The sequence below is a fragment of the Gorilla gorilla genome, chromosome 4, assembly GCF_029281585.2.
Source record: "Gorilla gorilla gorilla isolate KB3781 chromosome 4, NHGRI_mGorGor1-v2.1_pri, whole genome shotgun sequence".
Taxonomy (NCBI): domain Eukaryota; kingdom Metazoa; phylum Chordata; class Mammalia; order Primates; family Hominidae; genus Gorilla; species Gorilla gorilla.
The window spans coordinates 50,565,434-50,579,896 of NC_073228.2; the positions used below are offsets into that span (position 1 = coordinate 50,565,434).

The following is a 14,463-nucleotide window of genomic DNA, read 5'->3' on the forward strand; positions in this document are numbered from 1 at the left end:
TAGCCTACCAAAGTGCTGGTATTACAGGTGTGAACCACCATGTCCAACCGATCCTCCTTACTTTCAACACTCTCGTGAGACTCTGGGTTCTCTGCATCTCCTTTTTTTTTTTTTTTTTTTTTTTTTGAGACGGAGTCTCGCTCTGTTGCCCAGGCTGGAGTGCAGTGGCACAATCTCGGCTCACTGCAACCTCCGCCTCCCAGATTCATGCCATTCTCCTGCCTCAGTCCTCCAAGTAGCTGGGACTACAGGTGCCCGCCACCACACCCGGCTAATTTTTTTTGTATTTTTAGTAGAGACAGGGTTTCACCATGTTAGCCAGGATGGTCTCGACCTCCTGACCTCATGATCTGCCCGCCTCGGCCTCCCAAAGAGCTGGGATTACGGACTTGAGCCACTGTGCCCGGCCATCCTGGTCTTATATCTTTCTGTCATGAGCCCTTTTTCCAAAAGATCGGAATGAAGAAAGTGCTTTGATGATCCGGGGCTCCTCTCATCCTACCGGGGTCTTCTCAACCTGGGTGCCTGTTCACGGGTCAGGGCTGTGTGTGCACATGCTTTAAAGCACATGTGACTGCTGTCAACAAGGAAGACAGAGCTAACGTGTCTCAAGAGTCATCCCTTTCAAGATAGCCACCCAAGGAGGCCATTTATTAATATTCCATGCTGTCAGATGCTCAGTGAGTGTATTCAAAAGAGTGTGTGCCACATCTGGTGGATCCATGTGAGTTTTGAGAATAATGACTAGATTAGTGTCAAACTTGAAAGTCTGAGATCTCAAGAAGTGAGAGGCTGGGCGTGGTGGCTCATAACTATAATTCTAGCACTTTGAGAGGCTGAGGCAGGCAGATCACTTGAGCTCAGAAGTTCAAGACAAGGCTGGGCAACATAATGAGATCTCATCTCTACTAAAATTTAAAAAAAATTAGTGGGTTGAGCTAGGAGGATTGCTTGAGCCCAGGAGGTTGAGGCTGCAGTGAGCCGTGATCGTGCCACTGTGCTTCAGCCTGGGCGACAATGAAACCCTGTCTCAAAACATAGATAAAATGTGGGACCAGACCCCATCAGTCCTGCCCAAAACAGGGTATCCATAACTGGACCTGATTTAACAGACAAATCTGGGACAGGGGAGCCTCAGCAGCTTTTATTTAACTTCTGAGCTGCCCTGCACTGACCCTTGGTTAGGGCACTTGGTTTGGAGCAGGTACTGTACATGGAGCTTTGTGTAAAATGCCTTGGGTGACAGAAGTCAGACTCCAGGCTCAAAAATCTAGCCTCTGTCTTGAGAAACAGATCTAGGACACACCTTTCCACCCTCTCATTTTTCCAAAGTGGATATCCATTGTAAGAACTGTTCTTACACCGCGCTGGGTGCGGTGGCTCACGCTTGTAATCCCAGCACTTTGCGAGGCTGAGGTGGGTGGATCACCTGAGGTCAGGAGTTTGAGATTAGCCTAACCAATATGGTAAAGCCTCATCTCTACTAAAAATAAAAAAATTAGCCAGGTGTGGTGGCAGACATCTGTAGTCCCAGTTACTCGGGAGGATGAGACAGGAGAATCGCTTGAACCCGGGAGGCAGAGGTTGCAGTGACCCGAGCTCGCACCACTACACCCCAGCCCGGGTGACAGAGCGAGAATTTGTCTCAAAAAAAAGAACTATTCCCGCACATCACTTAAGAAGCTTTTGTAGGACATTGAGTATGTCTTAGTACCTCTGAGAACCCTTGCATAGAGCCCAACATAGATATCCCCACCAAAAACAAAAATGTAGTAAGAGGCAGTAATGACTGCAGAAGGGACAAAAGAGAGACCAGCAAGGCCTTGCTGATGATGGAGGCCTGGAGCACCATGACATTAAGGGGTGTCAATCCCGGGTACCCCACGTTCCCACCTCAGCAACATTCTGAGTGATCATATCCCAGGCCGTGGCTGCTTATGCGTAGTCCTGTGCTTCCTGAGGAGCAGCACTTGTCACATATACCTGGTATGTTTGTTTATCACGGTTATAAATCATTGACTTGTGGCTGCCTTGTTTTTAGTCACATGTCACTTTGGGCTTCCAGGGCATCGTGAGAGCAATTCGAGATTACCAGGGCCCCCTGAAGGAGCACGAAGTCACAATCTTTGTCCGAAGAGGTGGCCCCAACTATCAGGAGGGCTTACGGGTGATGGGAGAAGTCGGTAAGATGAGGACCTTTTCTCTCCCCCTCACCCTGAGTGTGGGTGGCCTTCCTCTTTGGGATTTCTGATTCCTGAGCATCAGTCTTGGGCTCTTTTGCTCTCTACTCCCCTTCCTGGGTGTGCAGTTTGGGTTTCCATTCCCTGTCCCAATACAGAGTGCTGTCCTAAACTTTGGAGTGGTCAGGAAAGCATTTTCATTGAGCTCTACACTTAACAGATATTTATTAAAGATCACTCGCTCTGTGCTGGGCTTTGTGCTGGTGACGAGGGTTACAGCCACAAATGGACAGACAGCAAGCCTTGATGGAATGGAGGACACAAACTGCTATGTCAGGGGGTGCCGAGTGCCAGGAAGGAAAACAAAGCAGGGAAAGGAAGAATGCATGTGGGAGGGGTCAGGGCAGCCTTCAACAGGGAGATCAGAAAATGCTTGATCAAACTTGATCAAGGCTGGGCACAGGTGGCTCATGTACTTTGGGAGGTCGAAGCGGGAGGATCCCTTGAGCTCAGGATTTCAAGACCAGCCTGGGCAACATGGCGAGACACCGCCTCTACAAAAAAAAAAATACAAAAATTAGCCGGTCATGGTGGTACACACCTGTAGTCCCAGCTACTTGGGAGGCTGAGGTGGGAGGATCACCTGAACCTGGGAGGTCGAGGCTGCAGTGAGCCATGATCATGCCACTGCACTCCAGCCTGGGTGACAGAGTGAGACCCTGTATCAAAAAAAAAAGAAGAAAGAAAAGAAAACTGACATTTGAGCAAAGACCTGGAATGAGGGAGCAGCGCCATGGTGACTCTTGGAGAGGGAAGGGCAAATTCCAGTACCCTGCAGTGGTAAGGGGCTGGGACTGAGAGAGTGGCAGCGAGACACTACAGGTCACAGGAGGACTTGCTCATCACTGTGAGACAGCAGGCACAAGAGGTGTTCAAGCAGAGGAACCACATATTTATTATTATTATTTTTTGAGACAGTGCCTTGCTTTGTCACCCAGACTGGAGTGCAGTGGTACCATCATAGCTCATTGCAGCCTCCACCTTGTGGGCTCAAGTGATCCTCCTTCCTCAGCCTCCCAAGTATTGGGGACCACGGGTGTGCACCACCATGCCTGGCTAATTAAAAAAAAAAAATTTGATGTGAGATAATGTCTCACTGTGTTGCCCAAGCTGATCTCAAACTCCTGGCCTCAAGTGATCCTCTTGCCTTTGCCTCCCAAAGTGCTAGGATTATAGACGTGAGCCACTACAACCAGCCAAGTGACACAATTTGACTTAGGTTTGAATTGAATAGGGTTAATTTTTTTTTCTTTTTTTTTCTTTTTTTTTCTTTTGAGATGGAGTCTCGCTCTGTCACCCAGGCTGGAGTACAGTGGCGCGATCTCGGCTCACTGCAAGCTCCGCCTCCTGGGTCCACGCCATTCTCCTGCCTCAGCCTCCCGAGTAGCTGGGACTCCAGTCATCTGCCACCACGCCCGTCTAATTTTTGTTTGTATTTTTAGTAGAGATGGGGTTTCACCGTGTTAGCCAGGATGGTCTCAATCTCTTGACCTCGTGATCTGCCTGCCTCGGCCTCCCAAAGTGCTGAGATTATAGGCAATTTTTTTTTTTTTTTTTTGGAGACAGGGTCTCACTCTGTCACCCAGGCTGGAGTGCAGTGGTGTGATCACAGCTCACTGCAGCCTCTGCCTCCCAGACTCAAGGGATCCTCCCACCTCAACCTCCTGAGTAGCTGGGACTACAGATACATGCCACAATAAATACACAATTTTTGTACAAAAAATTAGCACACGCCTGGCTAATTTTTTTGTAGACGAACTTTTGCCATGTTGCCCAGGCTGGTCTCGAACTCTTGGACTCAAGCGATCCACCTGCCTAGGCCTCCCAAAGTGTTGGGATTACAGGTGTGAGCCTTTTGTTTTCTTTTTAATAGAGCTGGTTCAAAGCTGAGGATCTGCTATGTGCAGTGGGGCAGGCCTGGGGACAGCACAGTGAAGTTACCAGATCATGCTCTTAAAATTAGAACATTCCACAAGTAAACAGTAGGAGAAGATGCTAGGGGTCTGTCTGTACAAGGAGGAGGGGAGCGTGGCATGGGAGAGTGACCATCAAGGTCAGAGGGGGCCTTTCTCAGGAGGTAGTGCTTGGGTTGAGCTGGGAGACCAGAGAGCAGCCAGGTGAAGCTCCATGGAGAGCTCCATGCAGAGGGAGAAGCAGGGCCAGAGCCCTGGGGGAATGGGCTCAGGGTGTTTAGGAACAGAGACCAAGCACTGGTGGATGCATGCGATGAGGGCTAAGGAAAGCTGGAGAGCTGGGGTCCAGACTGCGAACAGGACGAATATGGGCTCTGATAATTTGGTTACTTGAATCTTGCCAGTAAATATGTTTCTTGTGTGGTTTTTTTTTTTTGGAGACAAGAGTCTCACTCTGTCGCCCAGGCTGGAGTGCAGTGGCGCAATCTCAGCTTACTTTGCAACTTCTGCCTCCCAGTTTCAAGGGATCCTCCTGCCTGAGCCTCCGAGTAGCTGGGATTACAGGCGCACACCACCACGCCTGGCTAATTTTTTGTGTTTTTAGTAGAGACAGGGTTTCACCACGTTGGCCAGGCTGGTCTCAAACTCCTGACCTCAAGTGATCTGCCCACCTCGGCCTCCCAAAGTGCTGGGATTACGGGTGTGAGCCACTGCACCTGGCCTGTTTCTTGTTCTTGTTATCAGCAAGTGGCCTTTAGAAAGATTTGTCTGGTGGTGAAATTATGACAGCTGATTTGTCCTGGATATTGGTCTTGCACTGAATGCGCCAAACACTGATCATGGCTGTAAAAGGCCCTTTGCAGGGTCACATGGACTTGGGCGCTTATCTGCAGACTTGAATTATGGATTTTTTTTTTTCCTTCCCTTACAGGGAAGACCACTGGGATCCCCATCCATGTCTTTGGCACAGAGACTCACATGACGGCCATTGTGGGCATGGCCCTGGGCCACCGGCCCATCCCCAACCAGCCACCCACAGCGGCCCACACTGCAAACTTCCTCCTCAACGCCAGCGGGAGCACATCGGTAGGTGCCAGCCTCCCCAAACCTTACAGGAAGGAACCATTTCATCTTTTCCACTAGGATACAGTCTTCTTCCTCTGTTCCCTGGGGGCATAGAGGAAATACAGTGGGAGTTAGTGCATGGTTGGTTTGTGGATCTCTGCCAATTTTTTTCCTGTCCTGATTAAAGTAGTATAATGGAAGGACAAAGGATTTTAAAATTGGATCCAAGTTCAAATTGTGGCCGGGCATGGTGGCTCACGCCTGTAATCCCAGCACTTTGGGAGGCCGAGGCTGGCGGATCACCTGAGCTCAGGAGTTCGAGACCAGCCTGGCCAACATGGTGAAACTGTGTCTCTACTAAAAATACAAAAATTAGCCGGACATGGTGGTGCATGTCTGTAATCCCAGCTACTCGGGAGGCTCAGGCATGAGAATCACTTGAACCCGGGAGGCGGAGGTTGCAGTGAGCTGTGATGGCACCATTGCACTCCAGCTCTGAGCAACAGAGTGAGAATTCGTCTCAAAAAAAAAGAAAAGAAAAGAAAAACTTAAAAATCGTTACTCTTACTTTTTGCTGAGAGAGCAACCTTAGCCAGTACCTTGTCCACCCAGGGCCTCAGTTTGCTCATCTATAACATGGGATAATATTAATTCGTATCTTAGAGGATTATTAGTACTTTTGGAAGCAACTTATAAAGAGCATTGCTGTGCATAATTTTTATTACGAGTTTTCTTTGGGGCCTTTAAGAACCAGTGGCTTTTTTCCCAGGTGTGACTCTTACCTCTTACACTCTCTCCTTATCTCACCCCAGACGCCAGCCCCCAGCAGGACAGCATCTTTTTCTGAGTCCAGGGCCGATGAGGTGGCGCCTGCAAAGAAGGCCAAGCCTGCCATGCCACAAGGTAACTCCCTGAGGCTTCAGGCATGTTGCAGGGAGTGGCCTTTCGGTACCCTCTGTATCTCTCTCCCCTTTCCCTTTCCCCCCTGGGCTGGCAGAGGCAGATGAACAGCGGTTTGGGTTTTGCAATGGGAGTGCACCTGGGACACGAGGATGGTATGACTTGAGCCTTCCCTGTGGGCGCTCCTGAGGCAGAGGACCCACGCCGTGCCTGGTCGCCTCAATTCCCCCTATTCTCTTCTACCCCTGTTCTTCTTATGGGGGTGTGAACTGGGCAGGGAGGCTGTGGAGGAGATAGGGTTACAGAAATTCCAGGAAGTGGAAAGTTCTCTGAGACTCTTCTCCTGAGTGGAGGGCAGACACCGGGACCCCAGGACGGCAGAGCCAGCTCATACAACAGCAGTTCCCAGGCCACCCCCGCCATCTTGGGGCCCTAACAGACATTCTCTCCTTTGAATCCCCAGCAAGAAAAGCCCCCGCCTGTCAGCCCATCTGTATTTCAACTAATTTTTCTCTCCGTGTAGATGTGATTCCTGCCGGCCAGCCCTTGCAGCCAGCTCTACATAAGTGGTGTTAGTTACCCCTGGGCTGGTATACCTGTGCAGCCTCTTTCTGGGACACACTTTGCTATGGCATTTTGGGAAATAGTGACACTGTCCCAAATCAGCAATCTTGTCCACAGCACGGGTCAACCCCATGCTGGCCAATCATCTCATAGTGTTTCATGGAGACAAAAAGGGATTGGCATTAAGAGGGTGGGACTGCGCCAGCTAGAGAGCCCAGAGTTCAAGTCATCCAGCTGTCCCTGCAGAGGGCCTGGGGGAGGCGCTGGTGTTGAGCACACCTGCCCAGCCTTCGTCCTCCTCCTGCCCCCTCTCTGCCCGTTTGGTCTTTGCTCTTTCTTGCTTCCATTCTGCTCATCGGTGCTTTCACCTCTTCTGCTGGCCTTACTCCGTTGTCCATTGCAGAACGGGAGAGGGATGGTGAGGGCTTTAGTCCTGAAAGGCTTGTCCATGGGACCCTTCCCTGTTCCCACCCTCTCCCTCCAAAGCCTCCAGCCATCAATGGGTCACTCAGTTGCCTTGGTCATTTTCTTTGACAGATTCAGTCCCAAGTCCAAGATCCCTGCAAGGTAGGATGCCCCCACCCTGCCCCCACTCTGCGTGTGGCTTTGTTAGTGGGTGACAGTTTTACTGTGTGCTCTGTTTCCCCCTCCCCTGGTGGGTTGCAGTGTCGTCTGGTCTATTTTCTGTCCCTGCCTTGATGTGGCCTGACCCGAAGTCCTAAGTCTTCGCTCTTCCTCCCCTCCTATCCGTGCTCAGTACGCGCCCCACTCAGTGCTCTCCTCACTGTGTGGCTGTTTCTGGCTCCAAGCTTGGGAAGGGGTAGAGATTTTGGAAGGAGCAAGAGCCAGACCCACAGCCCTGGAGAGTGTAGTGTCAAGGAGAGAGTGTCGCCTGGGAAGGAGGGAGCCATCCAACTGAATGGGGAGTGGCAGAGAGTTGTGGGCGTCTGTCACTGCTGGGGTGCAGAAGGGGAGCCACAAGTCACCCCTGCTTCTCATTTACATCTCCTGATGTCATTTTCCCACCTTTCCTGCCTCGGCTTCACCACTGCCAGCTTCATCCTCAAGCTCCAGGGACCAGTTTATCTTTTTCTGGGGTTGTGGTGGAGGAACAAGAGAGGTGAAGAAGGAGGTAGACGGAAGCGCAGAAGGGTGTGCGGCGGATCTAGTGACTGGGTAATTGGAAGGGGTATGAGCTTTGTCTGGTGTATGAGGTCACATTTTACAGTGGACACTTCTGTGCATGCGCATTCACCCACTAGCCTAGCTGAGTAGATTAATTGGTTCATAGCATCAGAGCTTCCATTTAACTTTGACATTCACAGCCGTGGAGGCGGGGAAGTCTTTGTTGTCCCCTTGCTAAGGGGAGGGGAAGGAGTAAGTGGCAGGGTCGATAACCAGCTGGAAAGGCCTGGAATGCAGCACTCTGGCCACCTGGCTTTAATCCTGATGTTTTTGCCTCTGGAAAAAGTTAAGAGCAGAGTGAGCCCAGTGTGGAAAGAACAGAGACCAGCCCTGGTTCTCCAGGAGCTCTCTGTGCTCTGAAGGGGAGGAGGGTTATGAGGAGGGGGGTTATCCTTGTTACTTTCTGGAGTGAGAGAAATAAAAGGAGGGTGTGTCAGGGAGAACAGATTATGGCTGAGCGAGCCCTCCCCTCAGCGAGGCCAGAGGAGGCCTGGTGTAGGGGGCATAGCCCCTGGCACAGAGGTTCTCTCTGGAGCCTCTCTGCTGCTGGTGGGCTGAGGATACACCCTTCAGCTTTGGTTTCTCTGTGCTTAAGGAAGGGCCACTTTACCTCCACCCTTTCCTGCTGGAGATGCTGGTAGGTTGGTAGATTCCAGGCTTTGTCTTGATTTCTGTGGCTGGAAGGGTAGATAGATCAGAGGCATGTGCACATGCGTCACCTGGCGGGGGTGACATGCAGGCTTCCCCTGAGGATGGCGGGTCATGAACTCACACTTATATTCTCCCTCCTCACTTTCACAGTTGAGCTGCATTTTAAGTGATTGTGTAATCCTGGCTCTGATGCTGGATGACCTCGGACCTCAATCATTTGGCATCTCTGGGCTTCAGTTTCCTAGGACTGGGAAGTGGGAGAACTGGATTAGGTGGCTTCCCTTGTTCTGTGATCTCATGTCTCAGCAGAACCCAGGGGGGTCTAGGTGACAGTAAATCCCAGGTATTTGCAACATCAGGAACCTTCTGCCATGAGAAGCTGTAAGGCTGTGATGGAAGAGGCAGGCCCGTACAGGGATTTAATGAGACCATGAACTTGGTTAGCCAAGCCTGCTCTAGTACAGTAGGTTAATTAATACCAGATGCCACTGGGCTAGATGCATCATTCTCCCCTAGGGGAGCTCAGAACCTCCCTGAGGGCTGCTTTCCTCCTCTTGGACTTGCAGGGACCCAGAGGGGAAAGTCAACTGCCTGAAGCGTGGTAAAAGTCCTTTCCCTTCAGGCTAAGGACTGCACTTTTTTCTTTTTTTAAAAAATATACTTGCTGCATTAAAATTTTCTTTTTAAAATTTTTGTGGGTACATAGTAGGGGTGCATGAGATATTTTGGTACAGGCGTGCAAAGCGTAATAATCGCATTATGGAAGGTTTTTTTTTGTTGTTGTTGTTTTTGAGGTGGGGTCTCACTATGCCGCAGTGGCTGGTTTCGAATTCCTGGGCTCAAGTGATCCTCCCATCTCAGTCTCCTAAGTAGCTAGGACTCAAGCATGCACCACTATGCCCACCTAGAGAACTGCACTTCTACCAGCTCCTTTTGTTCCCTTACCCTTTTTTTTGAGACAGGGTCTCACTCTGTGGCCCAAGCTGGAGTGCAGTGGTGCGATCTCGGCTCGCCGCAACCTCTGCCTCCTTGGTTCAAGTGATTGTGTGTTGGCTTCCCAAGAAGCTGGGATTACAGGTGCATGCCACCACGCTAATTTTTTTTTTTTTTTTTTTTTTTTTTTTTGAGACAGAGTCCCGCTCTGTCACCCGGGCTGGAGTGCACTGGCACGATCTCGGCTCACTGCAACCTCTGCCTCCCGGGTTCAAGCGATTCTCCCTGCCTCAGCCTCCTGAGTAGCTGGGATTACAGGCGTCCACCCCACCACACCCAGCTAATTTTTGTATTTTTATTAGAGACAGCGTTTCACCGTGTTGGCCAGGCTGGTCTTGAACTCTTGAGCTCAAGTGATCCACTGGTCTCAGCCTCCCAAAGTGCTGGGATTACAGGCGTGAGCCACCACACCTGACCTGCGCCTTACCTCTTAAGTGCCCACTGGAGGGTCTGTCCAAGAGCACTGTCCTGAGCAGGAAAGAGCCACCTGGTAGAAGGGAGAAGGACAGGAAAAACAGGAGAGCAGGTTGAGGGCACTGGCCCTGTGTAACTAGCTTGCTGCTCCTGCCTTGTGCAGAGCCCTGGCCGGAACCACAGTTAGCGATAAGGCTGCTGTGTCCTCAGCCCTGGCTGCACAAACCTCTTCTTTGGACCTACACTGACCTAGAATTCATGCTGATTCAAACCCTGACTGGAGCTGGTTTTATGTCCAGATTTACAGGGTAATAAGCATTGTTGGAACATAAGTCCTGAACCCACCAAAATTGGGCGAGCTAAGCATTTTTTTCCAATGACTTTAAAAATAATTTGTTAAGACCTCATTTGCATATAAGCTGATGACACACCTTGCCTGGGAAATGAAGCAGGTCCTATAGGAATTATCCTGGGCATCTTTGACTGTGGGGCCCTTCTTTCTCCATTCTTTGCAGAGCTACTTACCAGCTAGCAGGCCCTCTTAGCTTGATTTGCTCTTTCTGCCACCTTCTTCCGGAAAAATCGAGGCACCTCCTCCCCAAGTTCTCAGAATTCTGTCCTCTTGACATTCCTTTACGGTTGTGATGAGGCATCACCCTGTGGACATGGGGCGTGGAGGGGTCTGTCAGGCAGCCCTGGCCCCTGCAGGTCTCCCAGGGGTATGTGTTCTGGGTGCACTCTCTGTGTCTTTGCCCACCAGGAAAGAGCACCACCCTCTTCAGCCGCCACACCAAGGCCATTGTGTGGGGCATGCAGACCCGGGCCGTGCAAGGCATGCTGGACTTTGACTATGTCTGCTCCCGAGACGAGCCCTCAGTGGCTGCCATGGTCTACCCTTTCACGTGAGTTACCCCATGGCGGAAAATATCTCCTTCCTGTGCTAAGACACAGCTTGGGGCTGGGCACAGTGGCTCATGCCTGTAATCCTAGCGCTTTGGGAGGTCGAGGTGGGAGAATTGCTTGAGCCCAGGAGTTTGAGACCAGCCCTGGGCAACATAGGGAGACCCCCATCTCTACAGATAATTTAAAAATTAGCCGGATATGGTGGTGTGCACCTGTAGTCCCAGCTACTTGGGAGGGTGAGGCAGGAGGATTGCCTGAGTCTTGGAGGTTGAGGCTGCAGTGAACTCTAATTATGCCACTGCACTCCAGCCTGGGTGACAGAGCAAGACCCTGTCTCAAAAGAAAAAAAAAAAGGCAAGGCTTGAGGAGTCAGCGAGCTCATTCCCTTTGCTGGGGAAGGCTTTGCCCATCCTAGAGACAGAGGCAGTCAGTATTCCTGGGGGATCTTTGTCCCTTAGATGAAAATTCTTTGAGGGCACAGACCATGCCTTTTCTATCTTCTAGGTGAAATTCCTCCCCTCAGCTTCCCCTTCCCCAGTCCTGACAGGTTGAGGATATCCTAATTCTTCTTTTACTTTCTCACAGTGGGGACCACAAGCAGAAGTTTTACTGGGGGCACAAAGAGATCCTGATCCCTGTCTTCAAGAACATGGCTGATGCCATGAGGAAGCACCCAGAGGTAGATGTGCTCATCAACTTTGCCTCTCTCCGCTCTGCCTATGACAGCACCATGGAGACCATGAACTATGCCCAGGTAGATCACTGGGCTCTGGAGGGTTGGCGGTGGGGACCATGAACTATGCGCAGGTAGATCACTGGGCTCTAGGGGACAGAGGGTGGGGAAGCAGGAATGGCTCCTGGTTGATGTCCCGTCACTGCTGCCTGGGACGAAGGGCTGGGGATTTGGGAGTAGCCAGTGGCTTAGGTGGAAATGGTTGGAGACACGTGATCTTCAGAAGTCAGGATAGTGACTTAGGGCAGGTCAGTCTGGGCAGAGGCTGCTTATCTGGGCTTACAAAGAGGCTGCTCAGGCCTGGGACAGTGACTTATGCCTGTAATCCTAGGACGTTGGAAGGCAGAGGCAGGAAGATTGCTTGAAGCCAAGAGTTCAAGACCAGCCTAAGCAATAAAGCGAGACCCATTCTCTACAAAAAGCTTAAAAATTAGTCAAGCCAGGCATAGTGACTCACACCTGTAGTCCCAGCTACTCAGGAAGCTGAGGCAGGAGGATCGATTGATCACCCAGGAGTTCAAGGCTGCAGTTAGCTATGATCATTCCATGGCACTCCAGCGTGGGTGGCAGAGCAAGACCCTGTCTTTAAAAAATTAAATAAAGTAAAATAAAATATACGCTGGGCATGGTGGCTTATGCCTGTTATTCCAGCACTTTGGGAGGTCAAGGCAAGAAGATTGCTTGAGCCCAGGAGTTTGAGACCAACAAAGCAAGACCCTGTCCCTACAAAAAAATTTTTAAAAAAAAGAATTAGCTGGACATGGTGGCATGTGCTGGCTGAGGTAGGATGATCACTTGAGCCTGGGAGGTCAAGGCTGCAGTGAGTTGTGATCACACCACTGCACTTCAGCCTAGGCAACAGAGTGAGACTCTAAATAAATAAATAAATAAATGTTAAATAAATAAATGAGGTGGCTCAGGCTCCACCCCACCCCCACTATATTCTCTCTGTGCTATGCATAACTGGCTTGAAAACCGGGATTGGCTGGATGCCATGGCTTGTGTTTGTTGGGAGGCAGAGGCAGGGGGATTGTTTGAGGCTAGAGGTTCGAGACCAACTTGAACAACACAGCAAGACCTTGTCTGTACTTAAAAAAGGATTAGCCAGGCATGATGGCACTCACTAGTCCCAGCTAGTAGGGAGGCTAAGGTAGGAGGATCGCTTAAGCTCAGGAGGTTGAGGCTGCAGTGTGCTGTTATCATGCCATTGCACTCCAGCCTGGGCAGCAGAGTAAGACCCAGATCCTGTCTCAAAAACAAACAAAAAAGCAAATCAGGATTAAAGCACTTTATTTTATGTATGTTTGTATTTATTTATTTATTTTTTGAGACAGGGCCTCACTCTGTCACACAGCCTCCACTTCCCAGGCTCAAGTGATTCTCGTGCCTCAGCCTTCTGAGTAGCTGGGATTACAAGTACATGCCACCACACCTGGCTTTTTTTTTTTTTTTTTGTACAGATGGGGTTTCACCATGTTAGCCAGACTGGTCTCGAACTCCTGGCCTTAAGTGATCCACTCACCTTGGCCTCCCAAAGTGCTGGGATTACAGGAGTGAGCCACTGCACCTGGCCTATTTTAATTAAAAAAAAATTTTTTTTTTTTGAGACAGAGTTTCACTCTTTTTGCCCAGGCTGGAGTGCAATGGCACAATCTCGGCTCACCGCAACCTCCGCCTCCCGGGTTCAAGTGATTCTTCTGCCTCAGCCTCCCAAGTAGCTGGGATTACAGGCGCCTGCCACCATGCCCGGCTAATTTTTTTTTTGTATTTTTAGTAGAGACGGAGTTTCACCATGTTGGCCAGGGTGGTCTCGATCTCTCGACCTCGTGATCCGCCCGCCTCGGCCTCCCAAAGTGCTGGGATTACAGGCGTGAGCCACCGTGCCCGGCAAATTTTTTTTTTTTTTTTTAATCGGTCAGCTTCCCAAGCCAGAGGAGGCTCAGAAAGACTCCAACATTTCATTATAAAAATATTACATATTTATTATAGAACAGTTTCAAAATACTGATAAATACTGTTTTGTTGAAAATAAATACTTGAGGTCCCATTTCAGAAAAACATGACTGCTGCTATGACGGTATGTCCTTATCTACCCCCTTTTCTAGATTTGAACAAAGGGAATAATACTGTATGCCACTCATATAATCTGCTTTCTTCAGTTGCTCTTTCCACATCAGTAAGCACTTACTGGCAGCATCACTTTTGCTTTTGCAAATCTTGTGATGGGCAATCTTGGATTAACATTTGCCTATATCCTTAGTTATTCCCTAAGCATAAATTTCTAGAAGTTGAACTACTGCATCAGAAGGTGCAGGTTTGAGGCTGGGTGCGGTGGCTCACATCTGGAATCCCAGGACTTTGGGAGGCCAAGGTGGGTGATCATTTGAGGTCAGGAGTTCGAGACCAGCCTGGCCACCGCCTCTACTAAAAATAAAAAAAATAGCTGGGTATGGTGGCGGGCACCTGTAGTGCCAGCTACTTGGGAGGCTGAGGCAAGAGAATCACTTGAATCTGGGAGGTGGAAGTTGCAGTGAGCCAAGGTCGTGCTATTGTACTCCAGCCTGGGCGACGAGAGACTCCATCTCAAAAAAAATAAAATTAGGATATTGATTATTTTGTTGAAAATTATCATCTGATCCCAGACTGGCTTATTTCAGTTTATGACTGGAGAATATAAAATTGTCTTGATACCTAGAGGAAGTGAAAAAATACATTTGCTGAAAATGAGCTACTTTTTTTTTTTAAATGGAGCCTCTCTCCATCACCCAAGCTAGAGTGAGTACAGTGGCGTGATCTCAGTTCACTGCAACCTCCACCTCCCGGGTTCAAGCAATTCTCCTGTCTCAGCCTCCCGAGTAGCTGGGACTACAGGCGCCTGCCACCACGCCCAGCTAATTTTTGT

General features: G+C 49.9%; 1 protein-coding gene across 4 annotated transcripts in view; it reads left to right on the forward strand.

Moving 5' to 3' along the window:
• The window catches only part of ACLY (ATP citrate lyase), a 50,589-nt gene that overhangs the window by 15,312 nt on the left and 20,814 nt on the right, over positions 1-14,463 (forward strand). For 2 of the 4 annotated variants that reach the window (XM_019027100.4, XM_019027098.4), the window contains exons 11-16: positions 2,066-2,183; positions 5,085-5,239; positions 6,031-6,121; positions 7,220-7,249; positions 10,686-10,827; positions 11,414-11,582. In XM_019027100.4, coding sequence (XP_018882645.3) covers positions 2,066-2,183; positions 5,085-5,239; positions 6,031-6,121; positions 7,220-7,249; positions 10,686-10,827; positions 11,414-11,582 — 705 coding nt within the window. The remainder of the gene's footprint in view (positions 1-2,065; positions 2,184-5,084; positions 5,240-6,030; positions 6,122-7,219; positions 7,250-10,685; positions 10,828-11,413; positions 11,583-14,463) is intronic. The other 2 variants (XM_019027099.4, XM_019027101.4) reach the window with 1 other exon arrangement.